Source organism: Nycticebus coucang, chromosome 5 (assembly GCF_027406575.1).
Source record: "Nycticebus coucang isolate mNycCou1 chromosome 5, mNycCou1.pri, whole genome shotgun sequence".
Lineage (NCBI taxonomy): Eukaryota > Metazoa > Chordata > Mammalia > Primates > Lorisidae > Nycticebus > Nycticebus coucang.
The window spans coordinates 122,692,871-122,719,954 of record NC_069784.1 but is presented as its reverse complement, the minus strand read 5'-3'; the positions used below and the strand labels follow the sequence as shown (position 1 = coordinate 122,719,954).

Genomic DNA, 27,084 nt, shown 5'->3' with positions numbered 1-27,084 from the left:
GAACCTTAACCAGGTTAAGTTTAAATCTAAACTTGAGACCCCGGGATAAATCCCACTTTTTTTCGATGTATTGATGTGTTTGCTAGGATCTTATTGAGCATTTTTGCATCAATATTCATTAGTGATATTGGTCTATAATTTTCTTTTCTTGTTGGGTCGTTCCCTGGTTTAGGGATCAAGGTGATATTTGCTTCATAGAATGTATTGGGTAGTATTCCTTCTTTTTCTATATTTTGGAAGAGGTTTAGTAATATAGGTACTAGTTCTTCTTTAAAGGTTTGGTAGAATTCTGACGTAAAGTCATCTGGTCCTGGGCTTTCCTTTTTAGGGAGATTTTGTATAGTTGATACTATTTCAGAACTTCATATAGGCCTGTTCAACATTTCCACTTCATTCCGGCTAAGTCTTTTTAGGTGGCGTACATCCAAGTATTGGTCAATTTCTTTCAGATTTTCATATTTCTGAGAGTACAGTTTCTTGTAATATTTGTTAAGGATTTTTTGAATTTCTGAGGGGTCTGTTGTTATTTCATCTTTACCATTTCTGATTGATGAAATGAGAGATTTTACTCTTTTTTTCCTAGTTAGGTTGGCCAAAGGTTTATCTATTTTATTGATCTTTTCAAAAACCATCTTTTGGATTTATTAATCTGTTGTATAATTCTTTTGTTTTCAATTGCATTTAATTCTGTTCTGATTTTGGGTATTTCTTTTCTTCTGCTGGATTTGGGGTTGGAATGTTCTTCCTTCTCCAGTTGTTTGAGATGTCCCATTAAGTTATTAACTTCCTCTCTTTCCGTTTTCTTGAGGAAGGCTTACATGCTTTAAATTTCCCTCTGAGGACTGTCTTTGCAGTATCCCAGAGGTTCTGATAATTTGTGTCCTCATTGTTGTTTCGTTCCAAAAATTTGGTGATTTCCTTCTTAGTATCGTCTATAATTCACCTATCCTTCAACATAAGGTTATTTAGCTTCCATGTTTTTGTATGGGTATGCAGATTCCTGTTGTTATTGAGTTCAACTTTAATTCCATGATGGTCTGAGAAGATGCAAGGAATAATTTCTATTTTTTAAAATTTGCTGAGGTTAGATTTGTGGCCTAGGATATGGTCGATTTTGGAGTATGTTCCATGGGCTGATGAGAAGAATGTGTGTTCAGTTTTGTTGGGATGAAATGTTCTGTAGATATCTGTTAAATCCAGATGTTGATTGGTTAAGTTTAAAACTAAAATTTCTTTGCTTAGCTTCTTTTTGGAGGATCTATCCAGCACTGCTAAAGGGGTGTTAAAGTCTCCAACTACTATGGAACTGGAGGAAATCAAGTTGCTCATGTCTGTTAGAGTTTCTCTTATAAATTGAGGTGCATTCTGGTTGGGTGCATAAATATTAATAATGAAATCTCATCGTATTGAGTATTACCTTTAACAAATATGAAGTGTCCATCCTTATCCTTCCTTATTTTGGTTGGTTTAAAGCCTATTGCATCTGTGAATAGGATTGCAATGCTTGCATTTTTCTGCTTTCCATTTGCCTGGAGTATAGATGACCATCCCTTCACCTTGAGTCTATATTTGTCATTTAATGTAAGATGAGGTTCTTGTATGCAGCAGATATCTGGCTTGAGGTTTTGTATCCAGTCAGCCAACTCTGTGCCTCTTTAGAGGACAATTTAAACCATTCACATTAATTGAGAATATTGATAAGCCTTTCGAGAGTCCGGTGAACATTTTTAATCCTTTTGCTACTGTGGAAGTTGGAATTTGATCAAAATTTTCTGGGTGGGTTTATTTTTTGTTGGAGGATTACGCTGGTCTTTATGGAGGATAGGTCTGAGAATACCTTGGAGAGCTGGTTTAGTTATGGCAAATTTCTTCAGCATGTTCATGTCATTAAAGTATTTAATTTCTCCATCATAAATGAAACTCAGTTTAGCTGGGTACAGGATCCTGGGTTGAAAGTTATTTTGTTTTAGGAGATTAAAAGTCGATGACCATCCTCTTCTAGCTTGAAAGGTTTCAGCAGAGAGATCTGCAGTTATTCTAATATTCTTCCCCTTGTAGGTAATGGTTTTCTTTCATCTGGCTGCTTTCAGAATTTTCTCCTTCATATTAACTTTAGTGAAATTGATTATGATGTTTGGGGGATGTCTTATTCAGGTTGAGTCGTGCTGGAGTTCTGAAACTGTCTGCTATCTGAATTTCAGAATCTCTTGGCATGTCTGGAAAGTTCTCTTTCATAATCTAATGGAGAAGAGACTCTGTGCCTTGTGAAGCCACTTCGTCACTTTTGGGGATCCCTATAAGACAAATATTGGTTTTCTTCAGATTATCCCAGAGATCTCTGAGAGAGTGATCTGTTTTTACTCTCCATTTCTCTTCCTGTTTGAGAATTTGGGACCATTTGAAAGCTTTGTCTTCAATGTCAGAAATCCTTTCTTCTGCTTGCTCCATTCTGTTACTGAGGGATTCTACTGTGTTTCTCAGATCTTTGAGGGCTGCAACTTCTTGTCTCAATGTGTCAAAATCTTTGGTCATTTGGTCTTTGAATTCGTTGAATTCTTGAGACATCGTTTGGGTTACTGCTTAGAATTCTAATTCTATCTTATTTGCTATCCAGATTCTGAATTTGATTTCTTACATCTCAGCTATTTGTTTGTGCATGGGATCTTGCGCTGTGTCTGCCCCATTTTTCCTTGGGGGACTTCATCTACTCTGATTATTCACATTGCCAGAGTATTTCCATTGATTTCACCTCATAATTTTTTTTCACTGTTGCCTCTGGCCATCCTCAGAGTTGGGGAGGTGTCTCTCCAAGATTAGACCCCAGCGGGATCACTCCATTGTTGCTGGATCAGCTCTGGAGTGTGATACATCTGATCCAGCAACAGGGCAGGGGGTGGTGCACATGGTTCTGGGAGTGCCTGCCGCCCAGTGACTTTGGCACAGACGGCCCAAGGCTCCAGCAGTCTTTGGCCAGGAGAAGGGCTCTATGCAGAGGCAGGGAGGGCTCTGGAGAGCACGCAGCTACCAGAGTCCCTGGCCAGACAAGCGGACCTGTGTGGAGGCAGGGAGGGTACAGGAGGAAGCTCATGGGGTTGCGCAGCTCCCAGAGTTCCTGGTCAGGGCATGTGGTGGCCCGGTGGGCGCAGGTCACAGGTCGTGGCACAGCTATTCCTGAGGTCCAGGCAGGTGCGGGTCACGGTGTAGCTCTTACAGAGGTCCGGGTGGGCGCCAGTCATGGGTCGCGGTGCAGCTCTTATGGAGGTCAAGGCAGGCCTAAGTTGTTTCTTAACTTTCCACTAGTCTTTCCTGACTCAGAAGGGAGAAGATCTAGGAAGGCAGTGATCACACATTAATTTCTAAATGATGCCTTTTGTTACTTCCTTTTTTTTTTTTTTAACTTCACATCAAGAAATGACTGACAGAAAAATCAACTTGCTATTTGCTAAGGCTGACTTCAATCGGTATTTCAATTTTTGGTCAACAGCACCATCTTTTATTCATTTGTTCAGCAAGTTCTTATTGAGTGCTGATACAACACTCAATTTAGATACCAACCCAAAACTTCCTTCTCACCTCAAGGACCATGTGTTCTGGCAGGGGAGCTTGGAATGTTACAAAACATGACAGAGAAAGAGTATGTATCTGGATATCTATAAAGTGGCCAACACTTTTCTATGTTTTATCAGATCTTCCCATGTCTTCCTTGGCTTCCTGTGAGATACCTGTGTTGCTTCTCTCTCCTCTTTTAACTCTCCCTTGAGGTGAGACTTGGGGACTTCTTTCTCCCTTTCACTGTTCCCTGTTGACACTGAAGATTACTTTCCCAGACTCTCCTTCCTTGAGTTATTACTGTTTTATATCTTTGTTCAGATCTTGCGTTTATGTGTACATGGATGTAACCTCTCTCCTAATATCCATACCCACACATGCAGAGAGTCCCCATTCTCACTGGCCTTAACACCCAGGGATGGATGGATACAGTGAGGGTGGGGAGAGGGAAGAGAAAAAGAAACATAACAGGCAGTGATAACTTCCATGATGAAAATGAAATAATGGAATATGGGATATAATAAAACTTGGGGAAGGAATAATTTAGTTTGAATGGTCTAAGGAGTTGATAGCTTGGCAAGATCTAAATGCTATGATATTCCCAGGTAAGTGAGTATTTGATGGAAGATCATTCCAGGCAAAAAAGAAAGAAGGAGCAGTTCCTGTAAAGACTATAAGGAACAGTGAGTTTTCTAAGTTTGAGAAACAGAAAGAAGATCCAGGTGGCCAATGAAGGGCTTCATTGGGCAAGAACAAGATCCCAATCTAATGACAAGGTGAGACTGTGGGGTGTAGGTCTCTGAGGGCCGTGGAGAAGACTGTAAAGTTCATTCAAGGATAATTGTTAACCACTGAAAGGGTTTAAGCAAGGAGAGAGATAGGATCTGATTTATATTTTAATAAACTGTTGTGATTACCACGTGGAGAATTAACTAGACGATGGAAATAGCCCCAGAGAGACCATTTGTGTGGCATTATGTGAGCTAAGCTAGCATGGCAATAACAGAAACATAGAAAAATAAATAGATTCACAATAAGTGGAGGAGGTTCTGTTGACAGGGCTCAGTGAGAATTTACATGTGAGAGGTGAGGAAAATGAGTGATCCAGAAGGACTTCTGGATTTCTATTTAGCTTGAGTAACTAGGTAAACAGTGGTGCAACATGCTGAGATGAGGCATTCAAGGAAAAGGGCAGGTACTGGAGGGTTGAGATCAAGAGTTCATTTCTGGATATTCTGTGTTTGAGATAAGCTTTTGACACCCATATAGCTATATATAATGTAGGCAGTAGTATATAAATATAGTCTGGAGCTTGCTGCACACCACCATTTAGTGTAAGTGCAGAGGAGGAAGAATTCCTCTGCTTCTTCATCAGTCCAGTCAGAACTTCCTCATGACCTCTCCCTGCACACTAGGCTGATGGTGATTGCTTCCAGTTTTCAATTTAAACATTTCTTGACAATCAATCATTTACTGTTTTATGACATCTGTTTTTTTTTTTTTCAAGGAATGTAAAAAAAGCCCTTTTAATAAATAAACCTAGATGTAGGCATCAATGTCAATACCTTCTGGACATGTAGTTCTTTTTTTTTTTCTTCTTTTTGCTTTTTCATTGGCAAAATAAGGAACTAAAATCTGGGAAAACTACAGAGTAGCTTGGAGGGTGAGCCAGAGGGTCCTTGCCCTGGAAAACCCCCGGAAAACAAAACCCGACAAAACTCACTGTGCATTAATCAGTGTAGAAACAAAGATTCAGCAAGTGCAAAGGTGACTATAATTTTCCCTTGTCCTTGGGAAGCCAGCTAGCTCCCTGGTTGCCAGTGGCAGTGTGGTGCAGGCTGCTGCCTGACCTGCCAGCTTGGGCACCACAGGCCGCCAGGCAAGGCCAGCTCCTCTAGCTGGAATCTCCGTTCTTTTGGTTCCACATCAGGGGGCTGTGGTGGCGCAGGCCTTCCATGCTGTGCCGCCAGTGCCAGCAGCTCGGGCAGAAGTACTCGAAGCAGATCAAAGTGTGATGAAGAGCAGCAACACTAACGCGCACTGGAAACTAGTTAGAAAAACGAATCTCACGCTTCACCCAAACCACTGATCTCCACAGAACAAGGGCCAGGCTGAGGACTACAGATATGACACAAAGAATCTTCTAAGTAGGGATCAATCTGAAGCTTGGTGAACTTCATGGTTTTGATTTCCACAAAAGCCGCACTGACTGCTTTCAGGTAACTACATTGGTTATTGAAAGTCAGACGACCAGATTCAATGGGATACTTGTGCTTATCTGTGTCAATCCCCGCATACATCACGCCTCCGAAGAGGTCGTTCACGATGGCTTCCAGGGCCTGGGCATTGAGCAGGCCATGCAAGGCGACGACAAACACTGTCCTGCTGGGGTCCAGCCTCTGAGATGGGCTCCAGACAAAGTTGCTGTCAGCCAAGACCCAGGGGATCACTTGCACCTCCTTCCAGCACGTCCTTCAGCTAGACATCTTAAAATAATATTCACTTAGGCTATCTGGGCTCAGCGGGTCATCACAGCAAGCCTGAAGCAAGGCCTGGACAGACTTCTCTAGTTCAAAGACCAGATACACATACCCTCTGGGAGGACACCGGGGGTGCTCGCCATCCTTACCAGGCCACTCCACACTCAAAGAGCCAAATACATGGAAGATGTTAACCAATCCAGATTCTGTAATATCCTAAGGAAAGCCTCCTAGAAACATCTTACAGGAGTGTATGGGGTTCTTATAGTTCTGGGGAGGAAGTTGGCCCCTCCAGGTAAAGCTGGTTTCATTCACAGCTGCAGCTTGCTGATGCAGCCTGGCCTCTCTTTCTATGCCGAAGGGGTCTTTGGGGGCTTCAAGGAGGCCCAAAGGTAGCCACACAGAAGCCCCTGGACATCTCTTTGAGGTGCTGGTTGGGGAGGGAGTCATTGCAGCTAGAGCAGGGTCTTTAAAGGGTCTCTTGGCGGGCGGCGCCTGTGGCTCAGTCGGTAAGGCGCCGGCCCCATATACCAAAGGTGGCAGGTTCAAACCCGGCCCTTGAACTGCAACCAAAAAATAGCTGGGCGTTGTGGCGGGCGCCTGTAGTCCCAGCTACTCGGGAGGCTGAGGCAAGAGAATCGCTTAAGCCCAGGAGTTGGAGGTTGCTGTGAGCTGTGTGAGGCCACGGCACTCTACCGGGGGCCATAAAGTGAGACTCTGTCTCTACAAAAAAATAAATAAATAAATAAAGGGTCTCTTGGACCCCACCCCTGTCAGAGACAGGAAGGTTAGGGGAGGGTAAATGCGAAGTCTTGAAATCAAATCTGAGAGATGATCTGATCCAGAGCTGAAGCCACTGGTGTCTGAGTCAAAGGGGCTGCTAGATCAGGAATCCAGGATGGGCCAGGTGTCCAGGCACGATCCTCTAACAGAGGGTGCTAGAAACTTGTCCAAGTCAGATGCAAGGGCATGCAGAGGCAGGAAGTTCAAGGGGGGTTTTCCTGGGACATTTCCCAGTGGGTTATGAAGCGTGCTCAGTACTGAGTGTGTGCTGCTCTGGGCTGAGGAATCTGAGTCATGGGTGACTGAGGGTCAGTCCCAGCCCATCAGACTGAGGGACTGCAGGCCAAGGCACAAGTCATTTGCATCAGAGAGGCCACGATAAGATTCTTGAGCAGAGGTAGGGAAAAGCATCCTTCTTGAAACTGTCTCGTCACATTCCTGGAAGTCTGGCATGAATTCCTCAGTTTATGGGTGTGGTGCAGACTCTACTGAAATCCAGAGAATTATCCAATATGGCATTTATCCTTCGAAAGATATTGGCATTACTAAATGTGGAGAGCGCAGGTGCTTCCTGGTTGTCCCAGCAGTCTGTTATCCTTCCCGCTTCTTCTTCCTCAAAGCCGCCAGGCCTGCGGCGCTCCCAAGCTGAAGCCTTGCCAGCCACCCACGCGTGCAACCCTACCTGGCTGACATCTTTTTTATTTAAAATGATATACATATATGCTAATCAACTTTTAAATTTTATGGTGTAATTACAACTTAAAATTACACAACTACCACTCAGACTTTAAGCTTACAAAAGCAAACTTTGTAACCTACTTGTATGTACCCCCCATGTTAATCTGAAATTAAAAAAGAAAGAAAGAAGGGAGAGAAGAAGGAAGGGTGGGAAGGAGGAGCGAGGGAGGGAAAGTAAAAGGGGAAGATGGAAAGGAATGGAAGGAAGGAAGGAAGGAAGGAAGGAAGGAAATTATTTGAATGATGTCCAGAATGTTCATATGAAAACTCCTGCAAGTCGTGACACAATCATGTATGCTTCTTTTACTTTCTAGCTGTATTTAGGAAAAAATAGATAAATTTGATTATTGGACTCAGCCTCATTTATTCTTCTTTATAACATTTCCAACAGTTGATTATTAATCACTATACATATTTCTAGGTAATATTAAACAATCTAATGAAGTTATTAGAGATGGGAAAGAAATTGTCAATAATTATGTCTCTACCACACACTAGCTACTTTTTCTGACACTCTGACCTGGTTGATGGGGTTATTTGGGTGATTAAATGAGATAATCCTCTTAAGACTGTGGTTTTCAAATTAGAAACAATATATTCAAATACCTGGTGCATAGTAGATATTTTATCATGATTATTTCCTAATGCATGGCTGATTACAAGCCTCTTTTATGTTTCTGCATTGAAATACATGTGATAGCTATGTACCATAATAAATGATTACTATTGTTTAATATCTGTAAGTCGGAAAGAAGGATTACATGAATAATATACATGAATGTGGGAGATCAGCATATATTGCTCCAGAGTATGAAAGACCATTAGCTGATGGCAGTTCAGAAAAAGGAAATACAGGGAAGCTCTCTGCCCTCCAGCTGCCTAAAAGCAGGTCACAGATTTATAAAGACAAAAAGCCATCTTGCCCTTTACCCCAAAGCTTCTACCATGGAGAATGTAAATTAACCACTGAAGGCAGCTCTGGACTCTTATCACCTAAAGATGAACCAGTAGAATCTTCTTTAACAGGCTTTATTAACTAGTCTTTATCTGTCACGAATTTGCCTTCCCGCACAGGACCACCTGCAGAGACTCGAAGTCCTTTTCCTTTGGTCACTTCTCTTAAAACTTGCTGTTCTTTGTAGAAGATTCTATATAAGCTGGAATTCAAAGACACCTCTTTGAGAACGACTTATTGCCTGGGTTTATCTCATGTCTATGGTAAATATACATGTTAATAAGTTTACGTTTGTTTTTTCTTATTAATCTGTCTTGTATTATAGGGGTCAGTTCTGAGAACTTACAGGAGTTCATACTTCCCCTATCCATGTATAAGGGAATAGAGCTTTCCCAAACACTTTGTAAAACATGGCCTGTTTTTTTTTGAAGTTTTCTTAATGACTAAGAATATTTGAAAGAAATCTTGAAAGAAAAAAAAGTAGATGGGAGCAACTTCATGACCAAACTTACTGAAGAGAAATGACTTCTGGTAGCCAGCCTGTGAGAGCGTGAATGACCGTGAACTCTCCCAGTTCTCTCCTCTGTGCTATGTGGATGCTGGGAAAGAGAATGCATAATGCTGCAGTTACAGAACGCGATGACACAGAAATACATATATATATATAGAAACCCATAATCATTGATAAACAGCAGGGTAAGAATAAATGTAGGGGCCATTTTAACTATATAAGAAAATACTTCCCAAACAGCCAGATGATTTGCTTTGTTATGGCACTCAAGTAGGTCCAATGATAAAATTTCATGTATGTTTACAAAGCATGTTTATAAATTTTATTTTCAAAATATCTAAAATTAATCTCAATGCCATGTACATAAAATACATTCCCATTATATATTATAATGAATGAATATATAATATAAATAGTATATAATCTATTTTATATGTTCAACATATGATCATGTTGTTCTTTTAAAAATAGAACAGTGTTTTTTCATCATTCCAATTTCAATAATTATATTAAAATGCCTATAACGCTGTGTATTAAATCAGTCTTGTCTATAACTGGTCAAGATGAGCATTAAAAATTCTTAACAAGATCCTTAGATAACTGCAGAGAAACCAGAAACATCTGTCATAGCCTGTACGAAAGAGTGGACCTGCCAGGATAGCAAAAAGTTGAATGAGGTGGCCATTAATCAAATATTGCTATTCTCTTTTATCCTTTTACTTTTTCTCCTAAGATGATTAATTCATTTACATTTAGACACAGAAATATCATCTCTCCCTTCCAGCCAGGAATCACAGCTTTCACAACTGGGCGTCAGTGGTCAATGGTGTTAATGGCATTGTCCAACACATGTCCTTTTCCTTAGAGAGAACTCTTACTTAGTCCCGTATTCCGTTGTTTACATGTATAAATGTGCTTTGTTTTCTGTTTAGGAATTATAAATTTGTATTTGTCTATATATCTCAAAGATAACAAATATGTATGAAAATAGTCCACAGTCCTTGGATAATTACATTTTTGAAGTGACTTTTCAAATCTCACAGAAATAGTGGGGGTGGGGGGGTTTGCAAATCTCACATTGATACAGAGATAACTATAGTACTAGGTATTACATTTTAAAACAAACCTCATATGAAAATAATAGCTATAGGATACTATGAAATCTGGAACGAATTTATAGGAAAATATAAATTATACCATGTAAGTCAAGTTTCCTCACTTAAACTATGGTCCTTTATTTCCAAGCTGGATTTTTAAAAATAATAATAATTCTATTATTCACGTTGCTATACAATTCTACTGAACTACAGCTTTAAGAAAGACAAACTGCCACTCCAATTATCCAGGCCAGGTATTTAATGCTTCCCTGGTCTTACAGCTCTAATTCTCACAACTTCCAGTGAGGTCTGAGAATTACAAACTATTTTCCAAATAAACAAGCACAGTTCCTGCCTGTGTGAATACTTAGTGGCATTCAGCTACCTAAAAAGATCCAAGCTGAGTTTTCATAAAAATTATTGCAATTAAGGGTTGAAATCTGGGTGAAGCAAATTCCCAATAGAAAATTGAGGTCTTGTAAGAAAAAAAAGATGAAGAGGGCGGCGATAGGAACGGTTGTTTTTGCTTTGCAGTCTTGGGAGAGAAAAAGGAAGCTGAGCCAAAAGAAGACCCACACAAAGCAGAACTGGCTCTGACACTGCAAAGTTTGCAAGAGGAGAGGTGCTGAGCTTTGAGTCGATGGCTGAGTCTGTGAAGGCCCGGGGCTGTGTTCTGTTGCGTATGGAGAAGCTATGCCGCACTGCAGGAGGCAGAAGGGTATAAAATGCAAGCCTGTGCAGCGAACAGGAAAATTCTCCTGTAGAGCAATGATATAGTTTCCACATGGGTCCAGCTCAAGCGCCTAAGTTTTATTACATTGCTTGGCTTAAGGACAGAATGACTGCTTTGCCTTTGAAAGTGGACACTGAAAAACTAGAACATAGCAGACATGTCTCATGTATTTCATGCGGAAATATACAACACAGGTTCTGTAAGACTATCAATGGATTTGTGAGTCGTTTTCAACATGAATTAAGTGATTGGTATCAACCAAAGGCATAAGGAACCCACATTAACATCCTTTCAATGAGTTCATGTTTTTCAAGCTTGTTAAGTTATTGCTACCTATATAGAAACTAAAATTTTAACTGGATTGTAGTACATGTTATTCAGTGTTTAGATGAACAAATGTTTTCCCCATACAAAACAATTTTCTCGGGCGGCGCCTGTGGCTCAGTGAGTAGGGTGCCGGCCCCATATGCCGAGGGTGGCGGGTTCAAACCCAGCCCCGGCCAAACTGCAACAAAAAAATAGCTGGGTGCTGTGGCGGGCACCTGTAGTCCCAGCTACTCGGGAGGCTGAGGCAAGAGAATCGCTTAAGCCCAGGAGCTGGAGGTTGCTGTGAGCTGTGTGATGCCATGGCACTCTACCGAGGGCCATAAAGTGAGACTCTGTCTCTACAAAAAAAAAAAAAAAACAATTTTCTCTCCCATTAAGATGAACCATGACCTAGCACTCTGGGAAGCCAAGACATGTGTGCTTGAGCTCAGGAGTTTGAGGCTAGCCTGGGCAAGAGCAAGATCCCATCTCTAATAAAGATAGAAAAATTAGCTGGGTGTTGTGGTGGACACCTGTAGTCCCAGCTACTGGGTAGGCTGAGGCATAAGGATCGCTTGAGCCCAAGAGTTTGAGATTGCTGTGAGCTTTGATGATGCCACAGTACCCAACCCCAGGTCAACAGAGTGAAGCCCTTGTCTCAAAAAAAAGGAAAAGTTAAAGCATGACTTTTCATGACTGACTTTTTATTCATAATAAGAATGAAATTAATATACAATAATTTTGTGTATTCTTTCTTAGGAAAATGTCATCTTACTTTTTGGCTAACCCAGTATGAAGTTTACATTACTTGCAAAGAAAGTTCTCTTTTACTTTATTTTTTATAAAGAAAACTATGGAATATGTATGTATAGTTGCTGTTGTTTTTGTTTGCCTTTTTTTATACAAGTGAGTGATAATTTCTCACTACTTACTCAACATTTGCCAGTTTAATGATAGCTTTAGACAAAAGCATTGGCCAGAGTTCAAAGTCACAGGTTGTAGCTGGAAGCAATAGATTATTATCTTCATCAAAAGGCAGAAAATCGTCAACAGTTATCTTTCTCCAGCAACCCTAAAATTAAGAAGAAAAAAATATAATACTGCCTATAATTTATAATAGTTTCTCTCATATGTTATTGGACTCTGCTGACATTACTATTTACTGTTTTATAATTTTATTTTAGCATCTCAATATTTAAAGTCTGAGATAGTTTCCAAGACTACTGTGGTTGAACATTTCAGCTTATCATTTTATTTGCTATAATTACAATATATCCATATCTGTATCAATACTCTCCTTATTTACGAGGTCTTAGGAGGAAGCGCTCGGGTGTCTTAGCCTACTTAATGCAGTAAATTAAAGTGTTTCCAATAGAAGAATCAAGACATTAGGCAACCCTGGATAAGCTTGAGCATATTTAAATAACTTTATATAATCATAATACAAATTCTTCAAACGTAACTTTAATAATTATTGCTGATCTTGATATGTGCTCACTGATATACACTTCTAATTCCCATATTACTTCCTTACTTAATTAAAGATTTAATTTTTTACATGAAGTGAATTAACATCTTATTTAATAAAATCATTATGTATTTACCTATATGCATATTACTTTATAATTAAAAGCATGAAACAAAAGTTAATATTAATGATTATGAACTCAAATAAAGACTTCTTTTACTTTGTTCTTATACGCTACATTTTATTATGAACTCATTCCTTTGCCCCAAAATATTTTCAGTGATGGTGTCAGGCATTGAGAATCCAAAGATCTGCATAACAATGGCCTCTACCACTGAATGACTTACAGTCTAGTAGGAAAAGGGACATAGGTAAATGACACAAAGTACAATGTGTAAAAAGTGCTCTAGAACCGTGAAGCAAAGTGTGATTAATTTTGCTGAGGAAGTCTTCATGAGAAAGCAATACTTGAATTGGAGATTTAAGAAACAGCACATTTTTCCCAGATAGAAAGAAACAAGAAAGATGCAGTTCATTTAAGACATCATTATAGAACACTGAATTCTTCTGCATTTGGCATTGTTGTTTCAAATTGTTTTCTGTGTTAGCACTACATCTCTTTAAGAGACCATCAAATTGTTTAATCATGTAGCATGCTTATGAAGAAGGATGCCTCCTTTGTTAATATTAACTACTAAAATACTTCAGAGCAGTGATTCTCAACCTTCCCAATGTGTCCTTATGCCGTGACCCTTTAATATAGTTCCTCAGGTTGTGGTGACCCCCAACCATAAAATTGTTTTTGTTGCTATTTCATAACTGTCATTTTGCTACTGTTATGAATCGTAATGCAAATATCTGATATGCAGGATGTGTTTTCATTGTTACAAAGGGGTCACAACCCACAGGTTGAGAACCACTGCTTTAGAATATACTCATGTTCAAAGTTGAGTATTTTCAAGGTCAAGATAACTAAATGGCTAAATACATTTCTACCCTCTTCCTCCCATGAGCATTCTGAAAGGATAATAAAATGTTGTTTTCTAATTAAGACCATTAAGTCACAATTATAGAAGATCAACAAATGAGCAGTAAGTCAACAGAGATTTCAGAAAATACTCAAAAAGAACGGTGAAAAGAAATTTTTCAAAACGAAAAACTGGGAATGATCAGAGACTTGCAACATCAGAAGAAACAAAGGGAAAGAAAAATCATTGTGCATCAATTAAAAAATGAGTTAAAATTTAAAAAACAAAAATAAGTAAACATATGACTAAAGGATAGACTATTCTCTCTAGCTTTTAAAATTGCATTTGAATATAAAAGCAAAATTTATGACAAGGTTCTCAATACATATAAAAGGAACATTTCAGAAAACTATATCAGAAAGGGAAAGGTGTAAAGGAGCCAAAATGCTGGGAAAGTAGATTCCAATTTAAGTGATAAAATGCTGATATGGGTGGACTGTGATTAGGTAGGCATGTATGTTTTAATTATTAGAGCAACCACTAGAAAAAAAAACAGAAAGATACACTCAAAAGACAGATAAATCAAAATGGAATCCTAAAAAATGTTCAATAATCATGCAGAAGTACAGGAAAAGAGATAAAACTAACAAAAAATATGATAGACTTACTAACAGATTATATACTTAAATCCAAATATATCAAGTATAAATGGTCTATACACACAAAAAAATACAAGAATAACTTGAATATACTTATCAAAGTTATGAACTTGCATATACTTTGGCATATGTAGAAATCCTATAAAAATGCATATAAATGGGAAAAATATGTATTCACAAAGATGTTATTTTTCAGCATTGTTTTTGTAAAACACTCGTCAAAACCTAAATGTCTATCATCATCATAAAATTAGGATAATATACACGCATATTCATACCTCCATACAATGGAATACAAAGGTCACTGTATATTAACATAGATGCCTATGGTCAGCGAAAAGAATACTTTACAGAACAGGAAATATTATATGACCTAGATTGTTATAAATTACATATGGTAAATTTAATAACAGAAGAAAGTTTTGGAGGATATACATGAATCATTTACAAAGTAGGGAAGAATTACAGAAAAATTTCATTTTCTACCTTGATTATTCTAATAGTGTTTGAATTCACTTCACTAAAGGCAGGCGTAATATTAACAGTAACAAATGAAAATAAAGCATTTCTATTTAGAAAGATAGCAACTGAGTGATAGAAAAATAATTTGTAATAGTTTGTATCTTGTAAACATTGTCCCTCGAATTTAATGAACAAAAATATTACTGGATGAGACAGAGTTTACTTCAAATGAGAGGGGATTCCAGGCTCTACCCTCAGAAAGTCTGGCTGTGGCTCAAAGGAGTAGAGCGCCGGCCCCATATGCCAGAGGTTGCGGTTGTGGGTTCAGACCCAGCCCTGGCCAAAAACTGCAAAAAAAAAAGAAAGTCTGGCTCAGGAGGTCTTGGGTGGGGCACAGGGAGCAGGAGTATAAGTGTCATGGGTGGTGTTGATGTTGATGCTGTTGAGACTTCTGAACCTCACAGTTAAAAAAAAACTTTAGATGCTACAATAATATTATACTTAAAAGTATGAGGGTCAATTAGAAATAAAAGCACTCATGGCAACTGGAAAAAATATTGGTTTTAATATGTGTGTTTTCTCTGTTTATCAGAGACAAATGACACGCTCAGCCAGGCTGCCAACAGAATATGTATTTAAAGTGAGGGCAGTGGCTAAAGCGCAGGGAGTTAGAGGAAGGCTGAAACTGGAAGCATCTGACAGCATCATCCTTCCCAGGTAAAAGGATGAAAAGCACTGCTCTGCTTCATAGCTTCGCTCTTAAGGCTACTAGATGAATTTTAATCTGGCTGTTGCCAAGAACCTTGATGCAATTGATTTGGAATCCAAACTGGAAGTAGTGAGAATACTTCTATGGGGGAAATGATAAGCTGATGTGAACATAGGAATTGTAAATATCACACAGGGAGGCGGAGAGGTTGCTTTGCCTCAAAAAGGTGATAAAGGCAAATGCTTCCAGGGGTAAGAGAAAAGACAGAGAAGAATATTTGCAATAAGGCAGAGAAGGAAAATCAATCTCCAATAAGGCAAAGGTAAGAAAGCATCAAGAAATTGAAGAAGATAGCCAGGTGCCTGCAGTCCCAGCTACTTGGGAGGCTGAGGCAAGAGAATCAAGAGTTTGAGGTTGCTGTGAGCTGTGATGCCACAGCACTGTACCCAGGACGACACAGTGAGACTCTGTCAAAGGGAGGAAGGGAGGGAGGGAGGGAGGAAGGGAGGGAGGGAGGGAGGGAGGGAGGGAGGGAGGGATGGAAACTCAAGGTGAGCAAGACCTGAAAGGGAAAGTAAAATAAATGCAAGGTGTAAGTTGAATCTGCAGTGCACTGTACTAAATCCAGCGGTAGAAGGTACCAAAGTATATTTTTATGAACATGTTTCCCAAGTGTTTGCAGGGGAAGGAGAAAAATGTACAAATACTGAACTAAAACTGGAAGATTAAAAAAAAGTCAAAACTTAAATTGTGTGTGTCTGGAAAGGGACAAGAAAAGAAAAAAAAGTAACAATACAGTTTATCCTGTCCAAACAAATTTATTCTCAAGCATTACTGATGATAATATGCACACAGGAGTTGACTCAGCCCTCCCAGCTGGGAATTAGGTAGAAAGAGATAGAAATTTCTGCCCCTAACCCAGAGGGAATGATTTCTACCGACCAGAAAACCAGGTGGCCTCGTGTTCATCAGATGTCTACCAAAATAATTCCTGCGGGACCAGCTGTGTCTCAGTGCTCACTTGCTGAACAACATCCTCACAAATCATTTCTCCGAAGAGACCAATGGGGGACCAGAGGGAGCTGCAAGATTGAGGTCCGGTCTCTAACCACATTTTTTTCCAAGGGCTAAATTATCTAAAGAGATGCACTAGATGATTGGATTGGACTAAGATTCCCAAAGGGATCTAAATGCATTGAAAAAAATCTGAAGCAAGTGGGTTTTGGATTAGTAGAGTTAAGAATAAATAAAGTTACATTTTCATTGTAAAACAGAACCTTGTGTTAATAATTGTTTAGCCCTATCCAGAAATAAATTTGTAAAGAAGGAGGGATGTCAGGAAGCAGAGTGGCAGAGAGTGAGAAAAAAAATCTAACAGGGTGGTTCAATGATTTGAAACACTTAATAGTTTTGATCCCCCTCCCACATGGAGGTTAGGCAAGAACCCAGGCCTCTGACCTCCCCACTCTGGCTGTGCTCACCTTCTTTCTGTAACACCCCAATACCATCCACTGGGTTTTCCGCATTCTTAATGCCACACCCTCCCGCTTACTCATCAGAACACATTTAAAACCCAAAATCAAGCCTGCCAAATAGGACTCCTAGTTGGTGAATAAATAAGATAAAAGCAATTAGGAAGTTGTTTTCTCTCCTAACAAGGTGTCAAGGTCAATCATTCCCTCCCCACTGTAAAGCTCCTAAGAAGATGGATGGCTTAAGCCCATGAAGGAAAAAGCCATGTTCCTAGAAATAGATAATGGAACTTTGTAGACTCTTCCTATTTCTTCAAATGTTCAGGAAGAACATTCTTTCCTGGTGACCAGTAAAAGCCTAAAGCGTCTGGCAGCGTCTAGCAATTTTAAATTTGGTGTGAGTCTACTTTAACCAGATTCAAAAGAGGGGGCTGGATACTCTATTTGCACTTCCTACTATCCCATTTGCTTCCTTTTTAGGCCGAGGTAAAATCTTTCTGCCTTGGAGTAAGGGTTATTAGCATGAAAACAGATCTCATGTTTAGGATACAGATCTAGTGTGGGCTCAGCCCCTCAGCTATAGCAAAGCCTGGGAGAGCCTCCTGCTGACACTATGTCACAGTGGGAAGCTCCTTGTGCACGCCCCCGCCTCCCCAGCTAGTCTCAGCCTGACCGTGCACAGGCAGGAGCAGGACCAGCAGGTGACAGATCCGTGATGCCTCAGTGATCCAGGCAGCATCAATTTATAAAGCATGTGGGACGGGCATCGCCAAGGAGCAGCTATATTTCTTAGTACTCAGAAATTACATATGCGGGACAGTTTACCCAGCAGCTACACAATTGATAGCCTGTATACACTGCATTCTCTTGTACTAGCCCAGCTACAAATATATGGCAGCATACAAGACACATGAATTTTTATGCAAATGAACTTGAACTTACCATCCAGTAAAGTTTTACAACATACTTTCCATAGCTATTGAACAGAGGCATATGGCCCTTCACAGCCTTGCACAGAGAGTATATGTGTTCCCAGGGCTTCCAGGGGAGAACAGGAGGTTCCCCCGGAGTCCCTTTAAAATAATTGCTCAAAATCCCTCCATTGAATATCTTCCACACTGCGTAGATTTCGCTGATAATCCATCTCATCAGCTAGAGACAAAAGTCATTAGTGTTAATTGGCTGTTGTTCACACTGTAGTTTAGGGAGAAATACAATAAAAATCTATTTCCAATAGCAAGATTAAATTCTATACACAATGTAGTTCACATTTTGATTTCTGACCGACAGAAAATACAGTCATAATACAAACTAAAATGTCTACTACGTGTTATTAAACACTCTTAGATAAGAAAGCTGTTTACCAGAGTAAACTGTCAGACTCGGCATTGAACTCCATTTGACATTAACCCTGATATCAGGGAGGGGAGGGGGGGTGCTGAGAGAAAGAGACAGAGAGAGAGAGAGAGCACAGTTGAGCCACTCTTCCATAAATGTTGAGTTTAAGAAGGAAATGATCTCTTTTATGAAAATGGGACTGATTAGAGAAGGAAGGAGATAAGAAAGAATTAAAATTGCAGATACATAAATACATATGCTCTGAATCCCATATTTTATGTGCTGATCTGCATAGGTGCCTCCATGCTCAAAGTAGAACTCTGACTTTCTTTGTTCTTAACAGGTAACAAGCACTGTGGGAAGGGAGGCTTCACAGCAGAAATATTGACCAGGATTTGAATTCTCCTTCAGACCCTTCCCAGGCCAAGTCACTTCAGCCTACGTTGTAGTTTCTCATCTGTGATATGCAGATGATAGTGTCTACTTTCCAGCCTTTCTGTGAAGCATAGGAAGAATGTGTGAGAAATCGCTGTGTCACAGTCGGTGTACAGTAAGGCCATATTGCCTCTGTAGTATCAGATTTTCTGAATTACTCATCTCACGTTTAATGGCCTGGTTTGCAAAGAAATTAAATACTCAGGACTGACCTCATAAGATTTACGCTTTTCTTTTCTTTTTTTTTTTTTGTTTTTTTTTTTTAGAGACGGAGTCTCACTTTACTGCCCTTGGTAGAGTGCCGTGGCATCACACGGCTCACAGCAACCTCTAACTCTTGGGCTTACGCGATTCTCTTGCCTCAGCCTCCCAAGCAGCTGGGACTACAGGTGCCCGCCACAACACCCGGCTATTTTTTGTTATTGTTGTTGTTGTTGCAGTTCGGCCGGGGCTGGGTTTGAACCCACCACCCTCGGTATATGGGGCCAGCGCCCCACTCACTGAGCCACAGGCGCCGCCCATTTTACGTTTTTCTTAATTGGAGTTATCTAAGAAACTCTTAAAGTTTGATTAGGTCAAAAGAACTTGGTAGAGCAGATATCCTCCCATACATTCAAGATTTTACTGTAGCATATTTTACACACTTTTTTGACTTGGAAAATGAAAAGCCAAAAAGCTATGTAAGTTTAGTATTCATATACTAGTTATACCTTAGATTAAAATATAAGACATTCAGACAAAATTTTACACTGATCAGTATAACTTGGTTGAAGAAATAAAATTTTGATTTTAATATTGGTCAATACATTAAAGATAAGAATGACAAAGTATTTGAATTAATAATGATTATGCCCTTCTTCTCTGCCTGAGTCTCAGGAGAAAATAATCAAAAACTAATTTAACTAACTTAGAGGAGTGGAATAGGTCTGCTTGTGATAGATAAAACCCAAAGCAGGGTGCAGGTGTGGGGAGGTGGGAGGTAGGAGGTGGGCGATGGGGAAGTGGGTGGTGGGAAATGGTGGGATATAGTTGAATTGCAATACCTGTTTCAAATGAGCAATATGTCTATATATTTGGAATTAATAAGTTGTATACATTAAATATATGCAACTTTTAATTGTCAGGTATACCTCTAAAAGTTGAGAAAAAATATTCACTTATACCAAAACTTGACGGTTGAGCAAGGGAGAACTGAAATCCACTATCTGGGAATTGTTTAAGAGGTTCTGAAACTTAAGTTGGTGAGACTTCAGTTCATACTTCCCCACATACCTCACTGCAGAGTAAATGTCCATTTATTGAAAACAAGTCAAATGAAATTTCATTTTTCACAACTACGGGAGTCTGAAAAATAAAAAAGTATATAGACAGATATTACTCCATAAGAAAAATCAAGGAAACGTAGCTTAATATAACAGTTTTCTGTGCTGGAAATAAGCCAAGTCTGATTTCATTTCTCACATCCAAGAGAATTAGAATAAATAAAAATTAAATACATTACTTCCTGAGATAATTCTTAGAGCTGCAGGTGACATTAATTTAATGTAAAGCCATTAAAAATATAATATTTTCCTATACAAATATTATAGCATGCATTATATATGCAGATAAACTTAGCATGCACATGCACCCACAAACTGAGAGCACAAAAAGTAATTTAAAATTTAAATTTATGTTAAACCTGGGAAAATATCTTCATCTTGGGCAAAAAAACACTGTTGTGACAGCTTTTAAAAATCTTGACCAACTTTAGGGTGATGCCTGTGGCTCAAGGAGTAGGGCGCCGGTCCTATATGCCGGAGGTGGCGGGTTCAAACCCAGCCCTGGCCAAAACCCACCAAAAAAAAAAAAAAAAAGAAATGTAAAAATCTTGACCAACTTTAAATCTCATTACATTTTCAAATTAATTTAATGATCATTAATTCATGCACATCTAAATCAAGTACCAATAAATAAATAATAAAATAAAAATAATAGGGAAATACAACATAACATATTAAAAATGAGCTATAATTTATGTCAAGTGTATATTTTAACACATCTAATTAACATGCAAATGGTTTTAATTAGGAAATTAGACTTTTATGAAAGGTAATACCATCAAGTACTAACCCATGGGTGCTAGTATTTTGACCTAAAACTGCCTAAAAGACCTGAATTAACTGAGCTGATGTTAATTTTACACATACTTTATTCTGGTTTGACTGATGGATGGAGCATTTTTAAAATGCCCATTCATTTCAGCACATGCCAGTGTGCAACAAAATTGATTATAGATTAAATAAATATTAGATACCTAAAGTTTGAGCAATTACACTTGTACTTTATTTTCTAACAGATGAAAACTAGGAACTGAGTTTGTAAAAGACAATAAATAGTAAAGCAGAAGTCTCTACAATGGCATTTTAACATCTCTATTCCCAACACCTGTACCTGGGGCTAGATAAATCTGCAGATATCTTATATCAGTTCAGTATAAACAATACCAAAGGGTCTAGGCCACTGATTTCTAGTTCTCACAAATAAGTAGATCTAATCAGTTACTCTAGGATTGGAATGTATTAACCCCCTTGGTGGGAAGGGTCCATGTTGATTCTGACATCTTACATCTAGGATACTAAAGTGTGTGACAACTTAGCTTTTCTCCAACTCAAATCATGTCCTTTGATTACATCTTTTGCTTAGAAAATTCTAGGGTATACTCTAGGTTGACTATGTTCTTAAGTTGTGCATTGTAATTAGTGATTCATGAAGGTGGTTTAGTGGGTCAGGTCTAAACAGAATAGATCTAATTCTATTGCAATGTGGTATAATAGAACTGAGTGAATCTCATGTAGACAGGTCATTATTATTTTGTGGGATTTTTCTTCAATTTTATAAATGTCCATATTTAAAGAGTCTCCATGTCAAAAGTAGTTATCACTGTGGACCTAAACATTAAAGCTTGAAGAACACTATTCTAGGATTTTTCTACTTAGCCAGACTTTTGGTTCTGGCTGTTTCAGCCCATATTCCCATGTGAAGGATGAAGAAAAGGACTCAATGCCAAGGGAGAGGAGCAACATGAGATGGATGGCAGAATTACAACACGTGTGAAAGTGATATCAACAACCATGAACTAATTCATTTTTGGTACAAATGTATCTCTCAGAACTAAGTTATGCTCAAAAGAAAAAGATATGGTTCTACTTATCCAAATTTACAACACGTCCACTTTATGAAATCCATATGTTTTATTTGCATGAAATGTAAACCATGTATTTACATCCAGCAGAGGCTGAATAGTGTTAATAACACATGAATATAAGTACATTCTAGTAACATCCCAGAGTTTATCTTCTTCATGTTAATGTTATCTAACACTATAAGTAATTTCAAAGCATGGGTCAGGTGTATTTTATTTATTTTGTTTTAAAATGTCTTACAAGTAGGCATTCTAAAAGTACTCTGGTGGTCAAAGATGGACCCTTTTATTATTTCTTATTTTAGTACATCTTTTTGGATTTAGCTTTATCTGATTTTCTCAACTGGTTATAGTCCTTGGAAAATATGGTGGATTTGTTATGTTTTCTTGCATTAGTAGCAGTGTTGATGAAGGCTAACACTTTGGGGAATAAAATCACTTTATGTAGAGACAGTTTAAATAGATTCCACAAAGGTACAGAAGAATCCACTCCATTACAACCACTGGCCTGGCTCTAAATAATGTAATCTACTGCTTTCCTGTGCATTAAGTGAAAGTTACAGGATATTCAACAAAGGAAAAAGGCAGTAGTGATAATTAAGCCCTTGGAAAAACCAAATATGCTCAAACTAACACAACTGTTAAGAAGCGATAGACCAGCATGCCTGAAGTTTCAGTGCTATTTAAAATTAGGGTTTCTTGAGAGATGCCTCACTTAATATGCTTCAAGTGGCTAGGCCTGTGGTCCAGATGTGAAGGTGACCTCTGGAAAATGCTTCAGGAATTGCTGTTCTAGACATAGCTGAAACTTCTTGAACTGGAAAAGTTATGCTAAGAAACTACCGAATACAGACCTGCATGCCCTGTAAACTGGTGCTAAGAAGCAGAAAGGAGAAAGTGTATCAGCCAGAAATCAAGGACTAACTCCATGCAACATTTTAGGCTATAATCTGTCATTTGGGGAAGAAGAAGGAGAAAACTCAAGTCTCTAAACCAGTGGTTCTCACCCTTCCTAATGCCCTCCTCGTGTTGTGGGGACCCCCAACCATAAAATTATTTTCATTGCTAATTCATAACTGTAATTTTGCTACCGTTATGAATCATAATGTAAATATCTGATATGCAGGATGGTCTTAGGTGACGCCTGTGAAAGGGTCATTCGACCCCCAAAGGGGTCGCAACCCACAGGTTGAGAACTGCTGCTCTAAACAAAAGTTCGACGTAATCTGTTGGAAACTGGCACAAGAAATAGTTAACAATACCGATAAACATTTATTTCTGGTTTAAAAGCCAACAAGCTATTACTTTTTCTTATTAAATACTATAAGAAGAAATTACTCTAAATCATTTCAAAATTCATATTCTTATCCCTATAGGATTACATCCCCAAAATTAATAAGTATTTTGCTTACTAGTAAAAACACTTCTTACCCGACTAATTAAAAAATCCTGTGGACGTTTCCAGGAATAAATTTTCAGTGATGGCGGTAACTCAATCTTTCCCTCAGGGTCTTCAAAACAATGCTATATAAAAATAAATTAAGCTTTTTCTCCATGTCTTTATTTGGAAGAACACAGTTCAATAAAAACAAATAAGTGCACAAATTTGATCAATCAATACCCCATTATAAAGCAATTTGTGTGCTTGCTCTCCAAGCCAATTCATGGAATATTTGGAGAATACTGAATTTAACAATACCGTTTATAATTAGCAGAATGTGAAAAGCTGAGTAGTGTTTTAATTGTAGAGGAAGTAGTCCAAACAAACTTTGGATATGAATTAGATATGCTGGGAAAACTATTTTGGATAGGCCAGATATGGCCATGGTTTTCTTTGAGAAAAACCTTTTTTAAGTAGAGAAGCGTTTTTAACTGAATGGAGAAATATTTACTTAATTTTCAACTGTTAGAATCAAAAACAGGATTGTATATAAAACAAAAAACAAAAACCAAAAACCCCGTGGTCTTTGACCTGACTTTTTATTATTCATTTTTAAAACTGATCTGTTCTTTTGCGATAATTATAGGTGTCATACACGCAGACAGATGTATGACACAGTTTCTGTATTTCCTTTACCATTTATTCTAAGGACAACTGTTATAGTTGTATACTTAAGGCAATAATCTCAGTAAGAAAAATGAATGTTGCAAATCAGAACTAAGAGTGACCGTGCCACCCAACCACGGAGATGCAGTCACAAGGCTTGGGCATTGTCTACCTACCCCTCACTCCTGTGGACAGGCTGTTTCGTGAGCCAAGAATGCTGTGGTTGTGGGACAGCACCGGGGTGGGGAGTAAGGCTCCATCCCTGATTTTGCCACCTTGCCCTGTAGTATGAGCTGGTGCTCCCTACCTCTGAAAGCTACAGTGGCAGCATGGGATGTAGGTTAGGGCTGTCAAGTGCCACACTCAGTTGGATGGCTCCTCTTCACAGCAAGAGTCGGCTTAGTCTCCCTAACCATGCAGTTTTATACGGTTCCCTAATCCAAGGCTCACAGTATTACATTGGGGTCTGATGCTCAGCCAGCCTGATTCCTATTTGCTGCCCCCAAATAAAAGAGACATCAGGTGACCAGTACACTCGCTACTGCACCAGTCTCTCTGGTTTTCTGCCCATACATGTTCTTCCAATGCACACGCCCCCACTTTAATAACACTGATCAACCCCAGAATTTGATACCCAGCCTTCCAGAGATCTGTAAGAATTTTTCACAGTCACCTGACAAAAACATGCTTCTGCTCCGAGCTTCCTAGAGAGTTATTTTATGTCCTATTTCAAAAACGTCAAGCAATTTATCCTGCCCCCTCCCTGCCTTTTCCCCATACATTGCAGTGACTCATCTCTCTGTCTTCTCTAGAACATGCCTGCTCAACTGAGGACTTGCACAATCTCTGAGAGCTACACACACACCAGTCCCTGTAAGTCTTTGAATTGCTCCTAAAAATCCATAGACTATGACCATTTTCATTTGAACCCTCTGGGTCAAAAGCCTTTTGCACCTAAAAGTTTCACAATCACTCTAGATATGGCCCAAAGAATGTGTTCCCTCATACTTGCTAATTTGGAAATTGTTCAAGTGCTAACAATTTAGCAATTCGATTTAGCAGTGAATAAATCACTGATATGAATCATGCACTCTGTGACACTATATTTTGTGAACAGAATTTAAATGCTAGGGTTTACCAATTCAGAACACTTTATGCAAATAGAGACACCAGGGTTCAATCTAGCCCTCGTGGCAATTTTATTTGTGTTCCAAAAATTATATTGTTCTATAAATATTTTAAATGAATTACTGTACCAAATAAATAAGTCATAAATGCAACCTAGACCTATAGGTCCAAAATGATGTCTTTGGAAATAAACACTTTTAGGGGGAGGGAGGGGACAGGATCTGGCCCTGTTGCTCCGGGAGGAGTGCAGTGGTATAATTATAGCTCATTGCAACCTTAAATTCCTGGGCTTAAGAGATCCTCTTTCCTCAGCTTCTCAACAAGCTGGGACTACTGGCACGCAATGCCACATCTAGCTAATTTTTAAGTTTTATGTAGAGACGGGACTCTCACTATGTTGCTCGGGCTGATTTTCAACTCCTGGCCTCAAGTAATTCTTCCTTCTCAGCCCCCCAAAGTGCTAGGATTATAGGCATGAGCCACTGTACCCAGACAAACTAAACATGTTATATAGGCTAAAGAACCTAAAATAACTAGAAAATGTAGGAACTCCACATAGCTCCAATCTTGGGGACATATCATGTTTATAGGAAAGAAAGTAAACAAAGAACAACTCAGATCTTTATCCACACAGCTTGGGAGGCGGGGGGAGGTGGACGGAGGGAGGGCGATTGGTGGGATTACACCTGCAGTGCCTCTTACAAGGGTATATGTGAACCTTAGTAAATGTATAATGTAAATGTCTTGACACAATAACTAAGAAAATGCCAGGAAGGCCATGTTAACCAGTGTGATGAAAATGTGTCAAACGGTCTATAAAACCAGTGTATGGTGCCCCATGATCGCATTAATGTACACAGCTATGATTTAATAAAAAAATAAAAAATAAATAAAAATGGTTAATTTTATATCATGTGAATATCACCATAATAAATTATTTTGTAAAAATAATATAAAGAAAAGAAAAATGCAGGTCTTATATCAGAGTGACATTTCTTTTAAAAATCCCACTCCCTAGAAACTCCAAGTAACAGCTTATAAGGCTGATGTGGACCCTTATCCTCTAAACCACGTTCTAAATGCCTGCTTCCCAACTTTGTCCATAATTAGGCTAACCTGTTCTAGCTCTTAATTTCACTGTAACTCTTTGGTCATATCTCTTTCTATTTACCCAAATGTGATTCAACGAAACTTAGGACTAAGGCTTTAAAAGATAAGGCATGGGCTGGCAGAGAGGTCAAGTAGACAAAGACAAAATTTGCCTTTGAAATAAAGACTATGGAGAAGAATGAGCATGCTCCCGTTTTAACTTATCTTATTCCTTTATAAAATTAAAAACCAAAATGAAATTAATTGTGTTACTCTACTTACAAATGTAGGGCTTTTTCCTGTTTTGTCCTTTTCTTTTCCACCTTTGCCTGCATCCCACTTTTCTGCATTTATGTCACTTTCACTCCACTCTGGCCAGATAGGGAATTTCCCCTTCCTTTGTTCAACAGAACCAGGTTGTACATTACTGCTGGAAGAGGAGAAACTAGAGAGAGCAGAGAAGGTTAATGTTAATGAAGATCTCTGACATAAAATATTGGATTAGTTGCATGGCATAAATTTAATGATCTTATCATCAGAGTTATGTTAAATACAATTTTCAATACAATCATACCTGTGGCCAGACAGCTTCCACATGTTGAACTTTTAAAGACTGAAATGACTTTAAAAAGATTTACTCCATACACAAATTCTTGGCATTAGTTCCTACTTACTAATGCAAGATATTAAAAAACAAATACAAACAGTATTATCAAATATCATAAAAACATAAGAATATTTATATATAATTCATACTTAAAGAAAATCCTTTGTATTTTTAATAGCAACAACTTTTGGAATATTAACATATGGTATAATTTTGATTTTTTATTAAGTGATCATTATTTTTAAAAAAAAAACTGTAAAATACAAATCAGATAAATAAGAAAAACCTACCCAACTCACTTTAAAAACTATATTGTTAAAAACTTTCTACCTCTCTAACAACTACCTAACAATATATAAGATGTAC

At 38.6% G+C, this 27,084-nt stretch overlaps 1 protein-coding gene and 1 pseudogene across 9 annotated transcripts in view; both read right to left on the bottom strand.

The window, feature by feature from the left end:
- Positions 1 to 27,084, bottom strand: part of ADGB (androglobin) — a 167,674-nt gene that overhangs the window by 120,154 nt on the left and 20,436 nt on the right. For 6 of the 9 annotated variants that reach the window (XM_053591390.1, XM_053591399.1, XM_053591394.1 and 3 more), the window contains 6 exons: positions 26,394 to 26,556; positions 23,279 to 23,371; positions 19,936 to 20,007; positions 17,833 to 18,042; positions 12,085 to 12,224; positions 9,018 to 9,104 (listed from right to left, as the gene is read on the bottom strand). In XM_053591390.1, the coding sequence (XP_053447365.1) occupies positions 9,018 to 9,104; positions 12,085 to 12,224; positions 17,833 to 18,042; positions 19,936 to 20,007; positions 23,279 to 23,371; positions 26,394 to 26,556 (765 nt within the window). The remainder of the gene's footprint in view (positions 1 to 9,017; positions 9,105 to 12,084; positions 12,225 to 17,832; positions 18,043 to 19,935; positions 20,008 to 23,278; positions 23,372 to 26,393; positions 26,557 to 27,084) is intronic. The other 3 variants (XM_053591391.1, XM_053591392.1, XM_053591393.1) reach the window with 3 other exon arrangements.
- On the bottom strand, positions 5,444 to 7,419 carry LOC128585959 (cytoplasmic polyadenylation element-binding protein 1-like; annotated as a pseudogene).